This window comes from Corvus hawaiiensis, chromosome 13 (assembly GCF_020740725.1).
Source record: "Corvus hawaiiensis isolate bCorHaw1 chromosome 13, bCorHaw1.pri.cur, whole genome shotgun sequence".
In the NCBI taxonomy this organism is placed as follows: domain Eukaryota; kingdom Metazoa; phylum Chordata; class Aves; order Passeriformes; family Corvidae; genus Corvus; species Corvus hawaiiensis.
The window spans coordinates 19567161-19590596 of NC_063225.1; the positions used below are offsets into that span (position 1 = coordinate 19567161).

General features: G+C 39.3%; 1 protein-coding gene across 1 annotated transcript; it reads right to left on the reverse strand.

Annotated features, from left to right (window-relative positions):
- Positions 1 to 399: 399 nt before the first annotated feature.
- TSPAN3 (tetraspanin 3) lies at positions 400 to 22480 on the reverse strand. The gene is made up of 7 exons (XM_048317422.1): positions 22333 to 22480; positions 11346 to 11537; positions 10227 to 10301; positions 6532 to 6633; positions 6052 to 6204; positions 5677 to 5760; positions 400 to 1374 (listed from the first exon to the last, which is right to left on the reverse strand). The coding sequence occupies exons 1-7, from the start codon at positions 22393 to 22395 to the stop codon at positions 1282 to 1284; spliced, it is 762 nt and encodes a 253-aa protein (XP_048173379.1). The 5' UTR covers positions 22396 to 22480; the 3' UTR covers positions 400 to 1281.
- Between the last annotated feature and the right edge of the window lie 956 nt (positions 22481 to 23436).

The window sequence follows — 23436 nt, forward strand, 5'->3', positions numbered from 1 at the left end:
GCTTCTGCAAGGAAGGAGGAACCTGAAGACACTGAAAGTAGGGCAGTGACTAAGCATCTGAATAATGTAAGACTCATTAAAACATAATTAACATACAGCAGTTACAGCAAAGCTATTCATTACCCAGTGTTGAGAGGCAACAGATTCTTCCTTAATTGTATGCACAAGATGATCAGTTTCCATCAAGTTCAGCCAAGTTTGTTATTCTGTGTTTTGCTAGTATTGTTTCAAATCAAAAGAACAAATACAATACAATCACATTTCCAGCAAATCATAAATACAGATATATTGAAGTAAAGCCACCTAAAACTGTTGCTTTCACACAAAGCTTGTGTGTCCAGCACACCCAGACTGCATTGGACCAAATACATTGGAATCTTAAACAGAAAACAAGACATGTTTATAGGGAGGATATACAGAGATTTATTTAATCAGGTTTACTATTTACAGTTGAGATCACTTTCACATACTACTTTGCTACTCTACATGGCTACATTGTTTCCAAACCAATTTAAGGTCTACAGTCTAACAGTTCACTCAACACATAAAACGCTCTTCATAGAAAAATGAAGTATTTCATTATAGAACAGTAGTGCATACATTATACTCCTGAAAAGCCAGCTTGTATTTTAAACCACTAATGTTTGAAAGACTGGATCTCTGAAGGTCAAAACTGCAGTCACATAATCCTAAAATTGGTTAGTGGTTTGTTTTTGTTTTTTTTTTTTTTTTTTTTTTTAACAATTTCTTTATATATAAAGTATACTGGACTTAAGTGTTTTTTTCTTTTTTAAAAGTGACACTGGTGAGGGGCAAGATTAAAACACCTTTTCTTCTCAAATTAAATACAGCTGGCTTCCTTTGTACAGCTTTGGCCAGAAAAGTTCCATGTAGTGAAGGTTTAAGACATCCTCTCTCTATATGCAAGAATCAGCCAGTTAATGCTTAGAGGTAATCTACCAAAATAGGCACACATCCTTTGACTTTCATATCAACCAAATCACACTTAACTTGCAAATGGTTCTGAAATTAGAAAGTTTACTAGCATACTAAAACATTTAGATACATGAATAGCTGGCTAAAACAGTGAAAGTCACAGGTAATTATATGGATTTGTGTAAAGCTGTTGTTTTGCCCGTCACCAGTGCACAGTGCGGCTGCCCTCATGTCTGAAAGGTGTGCTTGGACTGAGCTTGGGGCAAGAAAGCTATGGAAGTAAACCTGGCCCATTCGCCTTCCACGTAAGTGGGGGAAGATTGAACTGCATGTTTGAATTCTCTTCTAGGCATAGGTTCCGCCAGTGATGAGAAGTTCGTAGGCAGGATCCCGACTCCTCCTACATAGAACTATACAGGCACACAACATGCCCAGAAGCTATGGAGAAAAAACAGAGAACAAGCTTGAGTACAAAGAAGGTACTTCAAGAGACTCAACTTCAGCACAGATTGTCAGCATGCTTCAAGACTGCAATTGTCTATAACATAAATGGCAACAAATGACTGTTCCTGAAAGAGCTTGGGTTCCTGCTGCAAAATTCAAGGGCCACAAACTTCAGCCTCATTTTCTTACAAGATTATTCTGGACATCTTAAACAAAACTTTTTTTTTTTTGTCAGCCACTTGTGTTCTGCCTCAATAATTCAGGTTCAGATGGAAGAAATTCCTAATTTTTTTTAATGAAAGGTACAGATTTTTAGATACCGTATCTGGCCTGGAAAATCAAAGTGCAATTCAAATGCATCAGCTTAACTGCTATGATGAGAATGAGCATTTGAAAGAGATTTAGTAAAACTCTCTCTGTTAACATGTCATATTAGAAAGCTTAACTCTAAGGCGAATAATTCACTTTCAGACATGTTAAAACTCAACAGTACCACAACTGTGCTGGGGCATGCTTGCCAGGATTTAGGGTACAATCACCCTGTGTCCATTTACAAAACTTAAACCACATGAATAATCAGGGATACAGGCCATGATATTTTAAAGAAGTTGCATGTTTACTGAAGGTAGAGTAAGATTGTACCTACTAAAAAATACCAGGTACAGTGTTGTGTTCTGTGGTCTACAGTAATTGGCAATAGCTTCTAGTAAAGTAAGAGATTGTACTGATTTGGTTGTAAGCATAGAAGTTTATTCACAGATGCAAATACTTCAGGAGGCTCCTGTCCTATCTCTGGATTATAAAGCACCAACCTGATGGTAAACTGGTTTCTTATAAAAAGAATCCACTCCAAAAATACACACAAAAAATCCCCTCAGACAGAAAGCAAACAAGAATGAAATGGGTGAGCAGACAATCAAGTGTAGATCTTCCTCACTGATACAGCAAAAGCCCAGTGAAAATAGTACTGGGATAAAAGGAGAATTACTGACTTTTTTAAAATACAGGCTGATGCAGACATCAAATGCATATAACCTGTTTTAAAACTACATGATGGTACACACAATATAGTACTCCAGTCTGCTGAAAGACTGAAAACAGAATGTTTAAAAATCCTAAACCTAAATAAGCAGTGATTAGGAAGAGGCATGATGAAATTCTAGTATGAGCTTTTAACTTCCTGGAAAGGAACAAGCTGTAAAGATCAATACTCTTCTTTGTTTGCAGGGCATTATCTGCTTTGGATCTGCAGCACAAACCAGCTCAGGTCTAAAAAAGCATATGGAGAGTAATGTGGTATGGCACTTCAGCTGTTGTTAAAAACAGCACCTCTCTTCACTCAGGTGGTTCCAGCTCACAGACTGACTCCTAAATATGTTATCATAGAGTAGTCATGGAATGGTTTGGGACAGATCTTTAAAGGCCATCTAGTCAAGCCCTCCTGCAAAAAGCTGGGACATGAACTACATCAGGGTGTTCAGGTTGATCTATTCATATCAGAGCAAGAGAAAACAAGTCACATGAGAAAATGAATCGTCATGGACATAGCCCTTCTAAGTAAGGGGGGAATATCTACAATTAAAACGAACTTCAGCTAGACTTGTAAAATGAAGAGTTTATGGTAGTTGCCAGTGGCTACAGAACTGTAAAGAAGACTCACAGCCTGCAAGTACAAAAACTTCTTCTCTGCTGTTCAAAGCCAGGATAAAATGAAGAGTGTGATGCAGAGCAACACCTCCTTTAGTCTTTTGCTAGAATTCATTCTAGCCATATACATCAAATGAGTAAAAGTAGTTCCATCACATTTACAGTTATTTGCACAAAGACAACCCTGTTCAATGACTCACTCGAGACATTTAATTTATATAGAGTTGTGTGAAATCTCAGACATTCAGGTACTACAGAACAACCCTCATACAATTAACTTCTGAGTTACTATTTTACTATTTATATCCTTTAGGAGGTCTCTGAGCATAGTTCGAGAATTCCCTATAAACACAGAAGTGACTCACATACCTCAAATGTTCTCTACAGACATTATTTATTATGTCATTAAAAAAAGATGCTATCACCTCTAAACACTTAAATGCATTTCAGTCTGTTTCTCTTTGGTTGCTATTTAATATTGTGAACAGCTCTTTTAGACATCTGTGTTGAAGAGGGATTCATGCATCCTCCTCTTCAACAGCTTTCAGGAAAGTTTAGACATCTCCTACATTCAGAAGGTTTGTTTAGTTTTTCATTAATTTTGGTTTTAATTTACCTGCTAGCAGTAACTATATTCAATCTTTCCCCAAACCAATTTTGTACAAAAATTCAATGACTGTATATACATGTGCCCTTTGTAAATGATCACAAACCACAAAAGCTGTGTCTTTTCTCCCTTCAGTTTACCTCCTATCTATTAATAGTTCTGTGCTGTCACTGTGGTTGGGACCAGGGAATTATTGCACACTGGAAAATCCCCATGGTAACTGAAACATGAACAAAAATTACTTCTATGCAGAAAAAACAAAGTTGTCCATAAATTTCAAGCCTTGCAAAAACACTCTTCTCAGTCTTAATTTTAAAGCAATTACTGAAGGTTAAATTTGTTGACTATAGGCTATCAGAGGTAATGAACTTCGAACAGCCTCATTGCATAACATAAAACAATCTGTTCAGAGGGGACTCTGTGCAGCAAGTATAGGAAAAGTAGTAAAATTCACCAAATGGTAAAAACCATAATAATTCCCCTAAGTTTACAGGGTATGACGCAAGTTACAGCCATGTGCTGAAGTTTACATTCTATCTCCCTTCAGTTAGCCCACAGACCATTTTGCTGAGAACTGGGCCAAGTACATACTTAAATTCTGTATGGGAAAGACAAAGATGTCAGAACTTATGTCTCAAAATTCAGGAGATAAAGAATAGAACAGTTTGAAGAGAAGGGTGCAAGCAGCCACACTGCCATTGCAAGCATGTGTCAGAAACTCTGGGCCAAGGCCAGAAAGGATTGTAACTGTGCTGCATTTTGGGGCAAACCTGTTCATCAACCTGCCAACTCCAAAACTAAGAATAATGCCTCCTCTTGGGATTCACCTCAGTCAGTCTCATAAAATGCACTTTTTTCCGACATAAAAAGAATCTGACACAGTAACTAGGGTTGTGATAAACACATTAATTTTCAGTACACAAATACATTTCATTGTTCAAACAGACCAAGTATTACTTTAACAACTAAAGTTTTAAGAAAGACAATTAAAACTATACCTTCCCTTCAGGAGACTAAGCACAGATCTCACCAAATTTGAAGTTCCATAGCTGAAGTAGTCTGGGTCTGAATAGTTCAACATTACTGTAATACAGTACTATGAGTACATCCTTGTAGCATTGAAATATAAAGGGAACCCTATTTTCACAAGAGTGTTTGCAAAAGATTATTTACCTTCAAACATACAATCTGGCTTAAAAGCTGCTTTTGAAAACAGAAGTGCTTCAACTGTTGGACTTTTCTGAATTCAAATGCTATTAAGAGCACTAAAGTAACTTTGAAAATAGTTTTTAAGTCTCCTGGGATTCAGCATATGTACTGCATTACTCAGAGACCATAACATAGGCACAGTCTGAAAATAAATGTCCTCAATGTACTAAGTCCACCAGTTGATGAGCATTCAAAATTTCAGTTTTACAAATATGTTTGAGAGACAGTTCTAGTATTTTTTTCTTCCCTAGAATTTACTAAATACTAATATACACGTTAGTTTATTTCCTCAGTTACCTTTTCATGACCAGGGTAACTGTAACAAGGTTCATGGAAGGGTCTCTAGTTTAGAGCCTCTTTGTTTGCTTAAGTCCAGAACCCAAGAAATCCTCAAGACACACAGCAAAGCTCAGTTGCACATGAGCAGAGCACACTATCAAAAACCTTGGTGTATCTCCTGGGTGTTCATGACATTATTTGTACACCATGAAGTGTAGTTAAGCTGATGTACCTCTAAAACAGTATGAAGAATGAGCTGGTTAAAAGCTGGAAAGTAAACACTATGCAAATTCTTCAAGTGTTAAATGCCATCAGAGGACATTTGTGATATTTAATATCTAGATAATTAAGTTTTCAAAAAATAATTTACCATTGACATCAGAGTGGATTACTACATATAATACTGACTGTTCAGCTTTAACAGAATACACATCCACGTAGCAGTGGGAAGTTCTGTGTTCAAGTGTAATATCCGTATCTGCATACTTTAATTATCTGTACTGCAGTTTAGATTTAATTTGAAAGAAGTTAACAAATAAAGAATATTCTCTTACCTGAATAGCAGCAAATGCTAGTGCTGCCCAGATGACATACATCATGATCTCCTGAAGCTTCTTTACAACCAGAGCCTCACAACCCTGAGAAACAAGTAGGCTTCTTATGTATCAATCTGGCAACCATATTTAGACACAAAGAAACCCCAAAAGCATCACACAGGGCAGAAAGATAATGCACATACTAAAAAAAGTAATTAGATGAAAATTACTCACAGATGAAAAGAGGAGAGAGAGGATTCCCCCCCCACCCCCACAAGAAACCACATCTACTTTCTGTTAAAGCAAATACACCCAAGACTTGATTTCCCCCCAAAAACATGAATTGTCAGTGAAAGCACACGGCTGTGTAAGTTCATGCTGTGGCTGGCTTACCTCCGAATAAAGGTCCATGGGGTGGGTCAAACTGCCAGTGCAATTGCTGAGGGCTGCTTTGCAACAGCTGAGGGGAACACTGTTGTTTTTAGTTTGTTTGAACCAGACAGTATTCTCCCAGTCTGAATAGTTATGGATCCCACAGCAGCGCAGCTGGAAAATCAGAGGGGTAAAGAACTCAATTCTAACTGCAATACCAGGAGGACAAGTATATTATGCTCCATTGCAGAAAAATACTTAAGTCCTACATATTTGAATACAAGCACAGATTGCCAGATAGCTAATTATATAAAAATTTATCTCCCCATCAGCAATATCACAGTATTAATTTTCACCGAGTTAAGCTATTTATTGTCCATTCACCAATTTCCTAGATTTGTCAGAATGGAGGAAGGCCATCGACACAAGCAGCAGAGCAAGAGCACCTGTGTTTTAAGGACAGAAAGGAGTGGAAAAGTCGCTCGTGTGTCGCCATCTCACCTGCCTCTGTACATAGTCAATAGCACGACTGGCTGCATCAGGATTTGTCCCATTGTATCCATTGTATACTTTCCGAATGCTGTGATCAACTTCATCCTCCACCTAGGAAGTGGTAGGAAAGCATCTGCATTAGCTCACCCGCTGAAGTAGCACAGGTTAGGTAAAATTATTCTGCTTCCAACTACAGCATTTCAGGAAACCAAGGTAACTCCCCACCATCTGAAATCAGCATAATTTGGTGGCACAGCTTCCTGAAGTTCAAACTTGGCTTCTGCAAAGGTGTTGCTAGCTTGCAGCTAAGAGAAGAAAAATCCAGGCAGCTACTTCCCAGAAGATTTTAGGCAAAGTAGCTTGGCAACGTCTCTCAGAAAAGGAACATGCTTTTCCTATGACACTGTGGCAGACATTTCGTGAAGTTAAGGGCTCTCCATAAGAGCATGCACTCACCTTTCTACTTCAAAGTTCCAAACCAGAACCTGTATAACTATCTGGGCTAACGCATTCCCCTTGGGACTACAAGGATATTTGGATCAAAAGGTACTAAGTCATATGACCTACACTTCTGGTTGAAGCACAGGTAAATTCTCAAAGACACCTTTTGGCTGATCCCACAGTGACCAAGCTCTCTGTTCAGCCCTGGTCTTCCAAGGCTTCCTGAGGAACACCAAGGGAAGTACATTGTATATAGCAACAGTTACTGCAATAGGTCTTAGAACTATTGCAAATGAGTCAAGATGCTGTCAGGTACATGCGTTAGAAATGGATGGCACCCAAGACCCATCACTTGTCCCCTCAAAAGCCATTCTATGATTCCTAGTTTGGAGGAAATCCTACTAGAACCTTTTAAGTACTGTATTTTACTGTAAACTATTACTTAAATAATACACAGTTTAGTGTAGATAAACATTTATGCAATTTTAAGATTAGCTCTGACTTGATTTTTTTCTATCATATTCAACAGGAATTATGTGCAAGGAATGTAATTTTAGGACTGAGCACTAAGCACGCATATTCTTCAGACTTGCAAGCTACAGTAGGAAGGTCTTGTCAACACATCATTCCTTTAAATACTTTAATGGAAGAATTTTCTGCAGCAATAGCACAAGTTGAATTCTACCACCACCACCCCCTCCTCAAGAATGCTGCCTATTTCAAGATAGGTATGCATAAATGTCAATTTAGCCTGCACAGGCAACTTTTTTCAGATCAGCTTAAAATCAATTGATGATTTAACTAATGTGATTTACAACTCCAACAAAACAGCTGTTCAAGTTGTCATATACATTTTAAAATAATTTATTTCAGTGCTTGTTTGTGCATCATTTGGCTTGTGGCTCAGTCAGGGCAACATTTCGCCTGAAAACCATGCAAATTCCACAGGACCCAAAGAGAAATCACTAGCTCTAGCTAACTGGCAGGTTTAATGAAAAATGGAGAGAGTGAACCCCTACACCTACAGAGGAAAAAAACCAGTGGGTCCTCAACCAACCAAGCCTTTTTTAATCCCTAGTGCCACTTCCAAAAAGCCTTACTTTTACAGCTAAGGACCAATGCTGGCAGACTCTGCAGCAGCTCAGTCCATCTCAGCATGGCCTGGGCATGCTTCACATGGTTCTGAAAGAATCTGAACTGGATCAACACACACAGATTTACAGAGGCATGCTGGAAAATTACGTGATTTAAGATCAGTAATTGTATCTTAAGAGATTACAGTGCCACTTCCTTGAGACATTATGCTCAATGTTACTTGGTACCAACAAGTGCTATGACTTTAATCTTTTCTTTTGTTTGGAAGTTTGTACAGTGAACACAAAATAACATGATTCAGGTGCCTTTAAAAAAACCAAAACAAGGCTCCCACAGATGCCTTGTCAGAAACAACAGACCAAAATGAACAAAGCATAAAGTGGACTTATTTATCCTAGCAAAAGTAATCAGAAGGCTAAGCAGATTTCCCCTCCCAGCTCACTAGTAATAAATTTACTTCTGTTTATTTCTGTTGCACTTGAAACAACGGTTTAAGATGCTAGATACTACAGGGTACTAGAAAATTGCCATTTTTACTAACAAAACCTATCTGTCCTTTCCAAAGACTTAAGGTTCAGGTTTCAAATACTGACTTCTACAAACAGCTTAACATAAGACCATGCTGCCACCAAAACCAGACAACCTTCCCTCTTCTCCCAAGCTCTGGCCCTGCATTACCTACTGCAATGAAAACTGTATGGTAGCCAATCAAAAAAAGAGAGGCAACAGGAACACACAGCAGGGCAAGGAAGATCCACGCCTCTGCTTTCATCTGCTGTGATTACTGCTAACTGAAAAAGAGCAAGTCCCTTCAAGATGGGAACATGGAAGAAAGTAAGATTGCTACTGCTTCATCCAGATCAGATCCATGGTAATTCCTGCATATATTAAAGTATACCTCTGCAAGTACTGAAGCAGAAGGAAACCATTCAAATCAACATGTAAGAACCCAACATGTTTCCTACTCCCCTGGAATTGTAGTGCTTTCCTCAGTGGCTTCTAAGGTCTACTTCCACTACAAACTTCAGAATCCCAAATGATCATCTCGGTTTACTACCAAGATATCAGAAATCAAATGTAGAGCACAAAGAAAAACATATTCTGAATTCAAGCATGGCCAGTAGAGCACTTCTGTTGAAGCAGTCTATTCTAAGTGTTATGCACCAGGTCTGTAACACAAACACTTCAAGGTCGTGTTGTCAGCTGCTTACTCAAAGCAGCCTTCCCTGGGACCCAAGCAAAACCACCACTTTTACTTTCCAGCTGTCTCCCCATTTGTTTCAGGATAGCAGGAGAAAGCAAGGAGGAGAGAATGCTGAACCAGTAAGACCTGTGTTGTTCATAGGACACAAAAGGCCAAAGAAAGATAAATGGTACTGTGGTTCAGTTTGCCAGTAACATACCCCTGAGTATCCTGCACTGCATACATACTCCATGTCACAGCTAAAATGCCTTCTTTGGTAATTTTTTTTTCCCCTCAAAACTTAGATACAGACATATCAAAAGCCAGTAAACTGTGCAAGTTAGAAATTTCTTCAAGCTACATTGTGGCATCTCTAATACCATGTAGTATATTTCTGCCATATATTATGCTGGTAGAAATACATTTAATTTAATTCTTCTGGTCCTGTTTCTTAATTCCATTAAACAAACAGTGGGAAAAGTCATAATTTCTTTAGCTATAATCCCTGTCAACAACCTGTATAAAGCTAGAAAGTATACATTAACACATTCAATCTATTTAATTTTATTATTATGCAGTGTTAGATTGCACACCAAAACACATGACAACATTTAAGTTAGGGCATATTGTTTTGATATGCGGTATGTTCAAACATTGTGTAGCCTCAATCATTCACAAAGTCAAAGCATAAATAAATTAGAAGACCATCTGGAAAATGTAAGGATACTGATTACTGACTCCCTTCTACTGTTTAACTATTAAGGATATGTTCCAGGTAATTTTCTGCCTACAAGATAGCTCTCTGCATTGATGTTCTAAATTTTAAGATACTGGTATCACAAATTAATACACTCAGAGGTTTGATTTTATTCCCTTAACAAATACCCATTAACAGTTCTACAGAATCAAATACAGTAAAGATTAAACTTCTGTATTATGGTTAGAGTTCACAACAAAACATCTACTAAAACTGAGAAGTTCTTACCTTTGCTCTGTAAATGTATCCAAGAACCACGACCACAACTTCGGTGATAAATACCAAGAGCAAGATGATCACAAACTGTAAAATACAATCAAGAGTGTTTGTGCAAATAGTTTTATTCATTTACCTAATGGAAGTCTCCATGTAGAGTTTTCTATTTAAAGTTATTTTTGAGGCAAGGTTGTAATTTAACAGATAATTTAATGCAGGCACTTAAATTGACCAAATGACCCCAGAATTCACTCAAGAAACTTCAGCGTTCATAACTTCACCAAGTATTAAGAAGCTGCCCAGTCAGGCAAGTAAGGCTGTCATTAGTACTGAAAATACCATACTGGATGTCTTCAATCAAGTGTTTCTTTCAATCTTCTTTCTTAGATAAATAGGAATGTCTCATCAAAGAGGCTACCCAGGCAGTTACTTAAAAGTGGTAGATGGACTAAGGGAATGTTTCTTCAGATTAAGCTCTGTAACAACGGCCAAAGACAGCAAGCTATGCATTTGTCTTGCTGTATTTAATAGCACATTTTAAATGAGCTGTTAAAGAAGTCTACAAAGCATTCAACAAAAGAAGCCCCAGACCCCGCTGTGGGGACAGTTTAAATACAAGCCTCTCTTCTTCCCTACCCAGTTTTCAAGCCAAACTTACAGTTCAAATGCTTGGAAACACATGGCATAAAATACTGCAAACCAAGTGTCCCAAGTGAAGCCATGAAGAAAATAATCACACATTATGACAACCCTCAGTTAACCTTGATGCAAGACACTTAAAGCAAGAAGGCTCCTGAATAACTTCTCTCCCTCCAATTCAGCTTTTCAACCACAACAGATAAAAGTGAGATTTAAAAACTGTTATGACTTAATCATATGGTTTTACATTTTTTAATAAGATTACCACAGTTCTAAAAAAGGTAAAACTGAGACGCCTTCTGCTGCTACAACTGTTTAATTTAACACCTTTATTCAGAACAGAAAACTGAAACAAGATGTTCCTAACAAAATTAAGGAAAAAACTTTTAAGGCCACAAAGAAAAAACTTTAAGTAATATTTTAAGAGTTTATTAAGAGAGAAGGCAGACAAATATGCACCAGGCCAACACTCTGTAAGAGCTCTGCACTTACTGTAGCCAGTCCACAGCGACTTTCTCGAATTGTAGCGCAGCACCCAATAAGTCCAATAATAAAAAGAAGCGTTCCCACAGCTATGATGATAACAGCTGGAATTAGTGTATAGACATCTTCAAAGAAGTGATCATAGTCATCATATGTGATGAACACATAGGCTCCCACGTAGCAAAGGATGCCTGCTGCTGCCTACAAGCACAAAAACATGGTAAGTTCATTGGAATACCAAGCCTTTACTTCAGCAAGGTAACAACTATTTTATCTACCACCATAAAGCAGCCTTCCTCAGAAACTTTGCCACTTACTATCTATGACCTACTGTTAGAATAAAATAGATATACACATTGTAAACTTTAACCTCTGCTACGGAAAGATGAACTGCTAGAAACAACAGCATTTCTGAAGGGTTCACAGCACTGGAAAAATCTCATTCCAACCAGAAAGCAGGTAGAAACAAATACAAACCACCAACTATTAAAAGGCAGAACCAAATACCTAGAGAAATGTACCATAAACTTGCAAAATTGATGTTCTCAGAAGCACTGTTATACAAAATGGTCCTTTTTAAAAACCCAAAAAGTCGAAGTTACTGCAAATAAGCCCTGTAGGATGAATCTGCAACTATATAGATTTTAAACACTAAGACAATCTTTCATCAATCTGCTATGACCTTGCCTCCCTTATAGTTACAACGATCCCAACACATCAATACCTCCATTATCTTTAAGCTGAGCGGACCTAGTGAAAGACAGACAACTGTTGCTTGAGGAGCCAACTAACACACATTTATTTTTAAATACAAGGGCCTTATCAGTTTGTGCTTTTCAAATGTCTTTCCTAACTGTCCTCACACTTGCTGCAGAACAAATCATCAATTTGCAATGACAGACAGTATAATTTGAATAGTTCAATGACAGGCTTTTCCAATGTCCAATACAAGGCCAAGCTAAAAAATGCACTCAGAAGATGCAATGACTAAACTATGATCTGGGGAATTTCACTTTGCTGTAAAGGGTAGCGTCCCTATTACAAACCAACCCATACCCTGGACACAAGAGCTCACTCAACTGGAATGTTACACACTTCAGCTCCAATCTGAGGAAGAACACTGCAGGCTGCCTCCAGCCAACTTTCCCACTCACTGGCCTTACAACTACCCCCTCCCTGCACTGTGAAGAGGAGGGCACACATATAGCTGGCTCCAGTAGCTGTAATACTACAAGGCTGGATCATGCTAGTGTAGAATCAGAGACTCGATCAATAACTCAGTCTAGGAGGACATCATTTAGTCCAACTGCCTGCACCAAGAAGGGTCAACAATGAATTCAGAGCAGGTTGCTCAAGGCTTTGTCCCAAGTCTTAGAAGTCCTCCCTGGGAAGCCTCTTCAGTGTGGCACAGAACAAGACAAACCATAAAAAGAAAGATATCCAAGATTTCAGCCCTGTCTGCCACTGCATACTACATGTACTGCGACATTACCACAACTCCTTCCTATAAAACAATACTGCACAACCACTACCTGAATATTATTTTACATATGGAATATTCCCTGCAGCACTTTGCTACAGACATTAAGACATCTGCTAAAGACATTAAGAGCCAGCTCAAAAGTATCATCAGTTCTGCATGGATTTAAGCAATACATTTCACCTCTCCGCCTCTCTTTCTGCAGCAAAGGTAATTGTGTACTCTGCAGGAATCTTAAAGGCATCCAGGAGGCTCACACTCATTCAGTAGAAGGTGCTATGTAGATATAAGGGGAGTGAAAACTAAAAATTCAGTAACAAAGACCAAGAGCAAGACATCTTTTCCAGACAGAGTGAACAAGCTATTGCAAAATCACCCCTTTGCACAGAAGATGTTGAAATGCTAATCCATCTGTACAAACCCTGCCATATTAGGTACAACATGGCAAAATGCAGACACACACTTTCTGTACACAAAGCAAAGATTCAAAGTAGTGTCACTGAACAATGGAATTACATTAACTGTTGCCTAGCAATGAAGCGTGTGAATGGCAGGCCAGTGATGTAATCTCTTATTTCTAAGAACTAAAATGCTTGTTAGAAATATAGTATGTTACAAGGTGGCAGATGAAAAACCACAGCTGTGGTTGGCATCAGGCACAGAATATATACCACAAAGCTGAAATCAGAACCATTTGTGAACTCCATTGTCCTTTTGTCGTAATTTAATTGGTTTCCTCCTTGTTTAAGAAAAATCTGGACCATGAACTGCATAAGCACATACATTTGAAGAATGTATTTAAAGTAAAAGGAGTTTAGCCTTAAAAAAAAAATCGAATCTGTCTGCAGGTGTTATCTTTCCTTTCCTACTTCAAGAAGCACATCCATTTTAAGAAAATTTGCTTTCACAATCTTTAGACTGCTCAGATTAAAAGCTGCCTGGTTTGAAGACTTCATTAAATCCCCTCCACACATAGTACAATAATGACTAATCATCCATGACAGCACTGGGCCTTAGGTTTTGCTTCTGAACAATGTTGAGGAACTGGTGTTTCTGAACAGACACTGCCTCTGTGATAAAGTGACCATACTCTTAAGAATTACTGCTACTACCTCTTCAACAAGTAACCTGCAGGAGAGGAAGGTCCTGAGAACAGAGGTACTTGCTGGAGCTGGCACAAGGTTTAAAAGCCATGAAGATTAAAACTCCTTCCCTATGTATCATAGCTGAACACTGTTTTTTGAACAGGTAAAAGACTTAGTCTATAAAGCAGCAACACTACCCAGTTAGTTTACATGTGAACAAGTTTGAGATGCCCTCCCTTTTCCTTTCACATCACAACCACGGGGCTCTTACTGTTTATTTCAGCCTGCTCTAAACCAGGAAGGAGGAGGTCTCTGAAGTGTTTTAGCTGGGATGAGAAAAGCGCTTTGGAAGCAATCTTTTTTTCTCATCTTTTGATGATTTTCACTTACTACCTTCTGGCTTGCATCACTGAATAGTCTTAGGAGTATGTAAGAGGACTCACTCTGGATGAAACTAAGCCAGAAGACAAGTACAGTTACTGTGCTAACTGCTCAGAGGTGCTCAATCAATGGGGCTGCACCGGCCCAGGGTCCCTCCCTCTTCAGAGCTCAGCAGTTCCAGCATGAGGTCCTCAGCACACAGTACAGTGTCATTCACTGATATAAACAGCATACAAACACAGGGGCAGACAAGACAGTTCTAACCATACAAAGCATGCAGTCTATGTTGACCACTGCTGCGCCAGTTAAATGCACATTTATTACCTGTTGCAAACCAAGTGTAAAGCTGAATACACGTGCTTTTTGAAGACAAAAAACCCCAAACCAACTGACTCTCCCCTGCCCAAAACTGAACAACCCACCCCAAACCACCCAAAATCGTACCATATGCTTAAACCATCTATCTCAAAATAGGTATCATCTAAGGAACCCGAAGTCTGTATTACAAGTAGACACAAGGATAACTTAAAAAAAAAAAACAACCCATAAAATAATCCAGATCTCAATGTTTACCATCCTGCAGAGTAAACAGAAAATCTGCAAAGTCCAAACTTGCTCAAGTCAAAGACATTTGAATATAAAGCTACCGTGTTTACAGTCATGTATTTCCTATCATTAAATGGAAGCCAAATATATGAACTGCACACAGCTCAAACAAATCTTTGATAAACAGGACTTGAAGGAAGAATTCTCCAACTTAATCTGCTCAATGCTCTGAATAGAGATGGCAGCATTTCCTGAATCTGTACCAGGTCACATGCATGTTCTAGGGACATGACTGGTTATTCAGCATTCACACATCCTTTTGCAGTTGTCTTCATCTTACTCGTAGTTCTGAACCTGAAGCAGCACATTTATTTTAGGATGAATTAACCTTTAAAAACACTGATATAAAAGTACAGTCAATGAAGACAGCTTGTTGCAAAAGGCTTGAGCAAGTCAACATCCTTTTCATCAGAGGCAAATTTTAAAGATGTGTGGACCTCTCACAGTTCAGAAAAAGGTTGATATTATTGCTTTGGCAGGAACCTCTAGGGAGTTATTAAAACTCAACAATTATGCAAAGAACTGGAGGGAAAAATGGAAGATCTAATGACAATGATAAGCATCACTCAACACATTCTAGGAAAGCTCACTTAAAAATCAAGGTTCTTTGGGTAGTCTTTGGGCTGCTGTAACGCAACCTCTTAAGCTCATGCCTATTTCACAAAGTCAGCTTTCACCCTTCACAAGCCCTGAGGTGTACAAGGCTGTACACTGTCTAGCTGCTCTTTTAAACAGTTTCAGGGATTTTGTTTTCCAAGTAGGCTGCAAACACACACCACATCTTTTCAGTAATGCTCACACACTGAAGCAATTTGAAAGCCAAAATTGTGGCTTCCTAAGTTGATGAGTGCAGGGTATTTAAACTTGTTCCGTTGATCATTTATTTATCAGCCATGGACACTGCAGCTTCATTTACAAGCAAATGCTTCCTTACACTACCCTACTAATGTTACTCCCAAAGAGATCTGATCAACACTTGTATGTTCATACTTTTACTCTTCACCTTGATATGGAATTTCTTCACTTTGGGACCCCAAAACAACACAAAGCAAAGTTCTGAATTTCTTTTGTGGTACTCTTTCAATTAACTGTAGCAAAAAATACTGTTTGTCCCTTTAGTATTTACCTTTTATTCACTGTTTTAAGAAAAACACATACTCTCTGACCAAGAAAATGAAGGTAGCAGCAAAATACTGCATCTTCAGAGAAAACACATCTGACATTTAATTAAGCAAGAGGAGTATTTAATATTTTTGGTAAGGACACCTACTTATGAATTCCTACTGCTGCCAGCTTCGCCACTGCTGACTGGTAAATGTTGATAGCAACACAGACACCACTCTAAACCAATTATTCATCCCACTATGGAAATACCTTTCAAGCATGGGATTGTTAACTACACCCATGATGTATTCTGACAGACCATCTACATCATCTTTGATAAAAAGAACCAAAGGAAAAAGTAAGAAAAAAGCCTTTTACACTAACAGACCCTCAGCTTTTCTATCTGGATCCTGTCCTAGGACCATTTTCCCAACATGTGTATTACTAACTTTCCTCATGTTAAATGTGAGTGTTTCTTTGTTCTCACTGCCTTTCTAGCATGTTTTTTAAAAAACAAAACACATGTATACTCCAGGATAGATTTTTGAAAGTCTACAGTTTTATCAGTTTCATCCTTTCTAACAGTTACTTTTATCCATGCATACCAACTCCTGAACATTTCCTATCCACACGCAGGGACACTGGTGTTGCAGTCCACCTCCAGATTTTTGGGCTTCTTAGAACAGTACCTTAACAAGTGGGGATTTTTCCACACTTCTCCATTATTTGACCTCTACGGTATTTCTGACATTTTTGGTTCTTTCCAACACTAGAGTACTCATAGCCGGATTACGGTCATAAAAAGAAGGGGATGATGAAAACTTTTAGATTTTCCTTTTAGCTTTCTGTTCTTCAAAATTTATTTCCTTAACCTCAAAAGCCCTGGAGGATCTCTCTGGGGTTTATTTCTCTTAAAGTCTTTTCAGCACTTCACTGCTGTGTATCTTTCTCCACTCCTCCCAAACAAACCCACACCCATACTTGGTATTTTCTCTGCTTCCTGAAATTGATGCATAGCCAGCTTAGAACCCAATGGTTTCCTGACACTCTTCTCTTTGTTCTCATCAGTAATACTTTAACTTGAACACCAAGCTATAACTGTCTTACAAAATCCTTTGGGAGAAGAAATACAGCAATTCCATTCAGCTTTGTGACACAGTTAAAATTATCTTAAAGGCTTATAAAACAAACAAGCCCTGTAAAATTCAAGCAAGGCAGACTGCTCTGTCTGTACTAGCCACATTCAATTCTACAACACCATGCCCAAACACCTCAAATTCAAAAGCTTTTTAGGCTAAAGCAAAAGGCTGAGCTAGGCTGCTTTTGCATTTGGCAGTATATATTTGAAGTGTCACTAACTGCAAGATGTAGTGCATCTGCAGTCTTTTACCTCTTCAAAGCCAGAAGCCAAGTTAACAATATAGCCATTCTTTTACACCTATTTAGTCACCAGGGTTTGTAACTTGAGCTGGTGCTCTAGTCTTTCCAGATTCCTTGCTCTGCACAAGAACAATGATGATCACTCTGTGCTTCAACATTCACCAGGTAAAGCGATATTACAGATTCTCTGTACTATTCAAAGGTATCACATTTAGCTTTGCAACCTGTTTTTGTTAGGAATTAGATCGACTTTTAAGCTCAAGACCAGATGCTAAAAATCCTGAAAAATCACAGGCAAAGACCTGAAACTCATCCTCTAAAGAAACATGAGCAACACTACCATGTTGCTTAAAAGCAAATCAAAGTATTTATTACTAAAATTCAGGACCTGGCCCATGTTTGCTATCTGAAAACTCATATTCAAATATTTTAAGAAAAATCACTCAGATGGTACAACACTTGGGAGTTTTAAATCCTAACTTTTTAATTTAAAAACTAAATTCTCTAATGCACAGGGTTCCAAACCATTACACAATCCTGTACGATACACTCACTTCAGACTACCATAGCAGCAGAAGCAGAAAATGTTCCATTTTTACATCCAGAAGCAACTGTCTTTCAAGACCAAAGGGCTTTGGTCAAGTAATCCCTGCAAAGTTACCTCTGGGATCATCCATCAATTAGAGTCTTTGATGACCAAAGAACTCTCAAGAAGTTTGTTTTAAAGATCAGATCAGTAACTATTCTCAAGCTCACAATAAACTAGAGAAATTACTGGGCTTATTGCTGTGTGTAAGAAGAGAAAGTGAGCTCTACTTTTCCTTTCTACTACTAAATTTCAATGAATTTTCTCATTGCTTCATTTTCTTTGTTTTTTTCTAGCAGAAATCCCAAAACACACTACATACCCATGGACTGCTGCAGCTCCTCTAAGAAAATACTCCATTTCCCACACTCTGGTCACTGCACTGTGGTGAGCATGCCCAAGCTGTGCAGGGAGCACAAATTTGTAGAAAGCATTTGTGCTCCACAGAAGTGAGGACTCGAGATTTCTCTAAACAATCATACCAAGAATGTTTTGTAACAGCTTAGTCAAATGAACTGTCAAAGTAATGATTTCAAGCCAGCTGAATACTACAAGAACTACTCGAATAGTTTGCAACTACTGAGTTGAAAGAATTGTAGAAGCAGAGTTCATTCCTTTTCTCAAGGAGAAGGACACAGAGGTGAGAGATAAAAACCTCAGCAAGCACAGGAGACTTGGCACTATTTTCGCAGAGCAGGCTGTCAAAGCACATAGATTCTTTGGGAATGTAAAATAGACAGATACCCTTTTCTGAAGCAAGACCACATGGAACTCTGGATATTTTATCCTTCTATCCTATGAACTAAACTAAGACTGAAAACATTTCCTTAGCATTTTTGTCTTCATCTCATCTTCAAACTGGTTTCAACTGAATTATGCAAGTCACAGCATGAAGCCTTAAATTAAGGGCACACAAACACATTTGACAGCAGTCTTTAGGTATTTGTTCCAGGTAAATATATTTCTTCCCCTTTCAAAATTATGCAGACTTTAAATTTAGGAGGTTTCTTGAAGAACGTGCTATGCTCAAATACTTTATTATAATTTTTCTTTTGCAATTAGTCATTATCAACATTTCATCATCAAGGTCACAAAAAAATCTTCCTGATTATGAAGACATATGTATTAGAAGTTGAATTACTTTACTTCTAAGCTGTATTGTCTTTTACATCACAATTACTTCCTATGCAATATCCTTCCTTAAAGGACTCAGCATCCCCTAAATGAACATGAAGTCATCAGCTGGCCAAATAAATCTTGTGCAAACTTAAGGTAAAGGTCAACTGAAGGATTGATTTTCCTGTATCATTTATAATTTCTACTCAAAATTTAACTCACAGCAACAAGATGATGAGAAACATTAATCAGATCAGTATTCCTCTGGTCTAAGAGTGGTAAGTTTTAACCGATGCTTCTTATCAATGCATTTCTTGGTAAAGTATTTTTGACCTTCAGGACTCTTCGACAAAACTCAAGCACATGTTCCACACAAAATCTACGTTCTGTTACTCTTTATGACTACCAGTCATGATACTGTTTTCTTACAGAACTGTATTTTAAAGGCCATATGGGCACCTACAGAAGATGCACTCAATGCTCAACACCCCTGAAAATATAACTCTGCTGAATCGTCGAAATACCACACCAAAGATGTGCAAAGGTGAGTAAAGTCCATCCAGCTTTCTGGATGATAAACTAGCATCTGCTCTAGTGTTAGACAGCTTCCACAGCCCACTTTCTTTAGAAAATAAAAATCCTGTAGTAATTACCAACATGTAGGAAAGTACAGTTCATGTAAGAATTTTACACAGTATGAAAGAAGTTTTCACAAGACAATAAATGACTTTTTATGGTGTCCACTAAAATTTAACAAGTAGCACAAGACTCTTCAAAAGGAGATGAACTTGTAGAATTGAAATTGGTAGCTGTAGATGGTAAGTGGCTGTGACCTGTCAGCAAGGTCTGATCTGCCTTTTTCAGACTTGAAAAACATTAGTAAAAAAGTTAGAACCTAGACTACAAAGTATAACAAACACATCTCTGGTATTTCTTCCCAGCACTGATAATTTTCTGAACATCTCAGTCATAAGACAGATATAAAACCTCTCTGAACATTCACATCCTCCCACAAATAAGAGACCCATGGCGGGGGGGGAGGCAGGGGAAGGTGTTATAATCCACTGTGTAGTAACAACTTGCTATTCCTACAGATGACCATGAAGATAATGGTAGCACACAAGACTGGTATATGAAACCTTGTGGAGGTACTAAATTTACAAAAGCAATTAAAGGAGATTTCATCGTTTCTTGACCAATTATAGGCATTTGTCTATTGCCAAGTCTCAGGGGAAAGTCGAATGATCTAATTATCAATATTGGAAGTACATATGAATGGCAAGCAAAAGACTTCTGTAATAGCACAGAAGCAATTATATTGACAACTAGATGGGCACCAAATACACAGCTCAGTCAACAAATGAGCTATTGACTATCACTTGCTAAAGAAAGGAAAACCACTGATTTCTGTAACTCTCACTTTTAGAAAGCCTGCCTCTTTCTACATGCAGCTAATGAGCTGCAAGGTTGTTCCAACACAAGCAACCCAGTCACTTATCTGCCAGAAAGCTATCAGCACATGCTGACTTCTTAGGCTGGAGGTGGTTTACAGAATACAAGATTGATGACATTTTAATTTGACATGAAGTACATCTTATCTAAATACAATCTGGCCATTTTAAATTAAGCCAAGTTTGTCTCAAAAGAAATCAAAAATCGTAACGCATGAGGTTCAGCATTACACAAAATAACTGTGACCCCACCACTGTATGAGATTAATAACTGCCAACTCCAACATGCAATTAAATTACTAAATACAGCAGATAACAAACAATACCTATCACTAAGCTTCTGGAGTGGGGGAGAAACTGCACACAGAACTTGTGCTCATTTACTCCAAACAGCCATTATTATATCAGCAACTAAAGAAAAATCTACTTCAAGGTGCCATCAAGAACGCAACACACAAAAACTGCGTCCAGTCGAAAACTTTTAAATATGACGTAGGAGCCATTAAAGAACTTTTAAAATGCCACTTGCAACTATGCATGTAACAAAAAGCCACACCCAAGAAAGCAGATTCCAACCTTACGGCCTGACTAAGAGATTGATGTCACTACTTTTCACTTTGAAGATAAAGAATGGAGTTTATGCACCTCAGCCAGAATTACAGACTTCTAATCTGCACCACCTAAAGCCAAATATGCCTCACCTTCACTGCTCCTCTCCCAGAACACCTGTATAGGCAAATGCCGGTGAGAACGCACAGATATGCATTTTCCCTGACCATGATTCATTTCCAGGCACCCATAAGAAGCATTCCTTTGTAAAAATTCAGACAATCATCCTGTAGCGCTAGTAAGATTTTATATGACTTTCAACAGTAAATGAAGCAGGTAGAGATAGCTACACTTTTATGTTCCAACAGCTTGTTACCCCCTATTACTTTTTCAAAGATGAAATCTCTGAACAGTTGGAACAACAGATATTCTGTTCCTGGAGCTAGGATTAGAGCAGGAAAAATTCAGTACCTAAATGCACAAAGGGAATTCTTAAAAATCTACAGACTATTCTTTGATTTCATTTAAGAGTTATGCTGTTCTGACAAGCCAATTATTACAGTGAACATAATACCAAGCTAGAGCCTGTAGGTCCATCCTGAGAAAGGTCATTTACAGCAACCTACTGTTCGCCTTTTGTAAGCTTTTGTCTTACTATCAGTGTAGCTGTGGGAGGTTTCAGCAATGCATAAATACTACAACGCTACCGTGGCTAGTGGAATACGTGAAGCATAAATATATGAACACGTATATTCTAGTTTTGTGTTACCAATAGCAGGAAGAAAACGGTGCCCCATACTCACCGCGAAGTGTTTGGGATGTCCCGAAGTGGACAAACCCGAGATGGCCAGAAGAGCGCTACAAAAATTAAACTGGCTACAAAAATTAAACTGCCAGAGACCTGAGAAGCTCAATAATGCTACAGAGAGAAGCTGCATTCACTTACACAAGAGCCTCTACCCCAAGATCCCTAATGCTCGTTAAACCTTCAATGCCAGGTTCAGCTCCCCCCACCCTGGAACTCGGGGGGGGAAGGACTGCGAGGGGAGGGAAAGGACTGCGCCCAGCACTGAACCCCACACCCCGCGAAGGGGTTCAGGACGCCCCTTAAACATAAAGGGTTTAAATACGAACTGAACCCGTGCGGGGAGGTGGAGGGGGCTCCCGGCCCCTGAGCGAGGCCCGCAGCGCTCTCGGGGTCAGGCTCCGACCTAGAAGCCCGGAGCCACCGTCCCTCGCGAGGCGCGGCCGGACTCACCCAGAAGATGAGGTTGAGGAAGACGAGGACGGTCTTAGAGGAGGTGATGCCGCACTGCCCCATGGCGCCGCAGAGCCCCGGCCCGGCCCCACGTCCCCTCAGCGCCGCCGCACGTGACCGCCCGGCCGCGCAGGCAGCCTAAGATGGCGGCCGCTCGCGTCACGTGGCGCGAGGGGGCGGAGGCACCTAAGATGGCGAACCGCTCCCCTTCAAGGCGGTCCCGCCCTCAAGGAGGCGCAGCGCTTGGGCAGCCCCAATGGCGGGGTATCGTGAAGGCTCAGCGGTGCCCTCCGGCCTCAGAACCCAGGAAGCAGAGTATAACAAACACAGCTCTGCTTCTCGTTCAGCACCTGAAGCGATAATTTTCCGACTACATTACAGTCCTAAAACAGGTACCAAAGAACTCCGAACATTCACATTCTCCCACAAAAAAAGCTGCACTATAAAGCCGGTGACATCCTCAGGAGACCTTCCAGCTCCCGAGGGAAATAGAAACCCGCCCGATTGCCGCCTGAGGGGTGGTTTAATGGCGGGACTGTGCCCTCAGGGCGCTGAAGGGCGGTGAGGGCGGGAGAGCTGAGCGGCAGGCAGGGAGAGCAGGTGTTCCATGAGGAGATCATCCAGCATCTCACAATCTTGTCTAGTGTGGAGAAGCAATGCTACCAGTGAAGTAAAAGACTGTGGCTCATGTTGCAGAACCCCACGAACTGTGAGGAAAGTGCAGGCGGTAATTGTTCGGTGTTTTGGACACATCCAAAGAGGGTGGCATTTTCCAGCGAAGAGCAAAGGAAAAGTAAGTTAAGAAATGAAAGACATGCATGGTTTCTGGAAGCAGTAACACCAATCCAGGATTTGCTACTGAGGGTATACATAAGGTTTATTTTAGCATGGCCAGGATCCAGCCCTTCACTGTAAAGGCCTTTTTTGCTGTCTCACTAATCAAACCAAACCCTTTCTTTGGGCACCAGGATATCTTCCTTCTTGATCTTCCTCTTACTCTCTTTCACCTCTCTAATCCTCTGCTTTTCCTAGAAATGCCTGTCATTCCTGGGCTGCTCTCCCTTGTTTGGTGAGCTTATCCTTGTTCCTTTTCCAGCAGGTTTA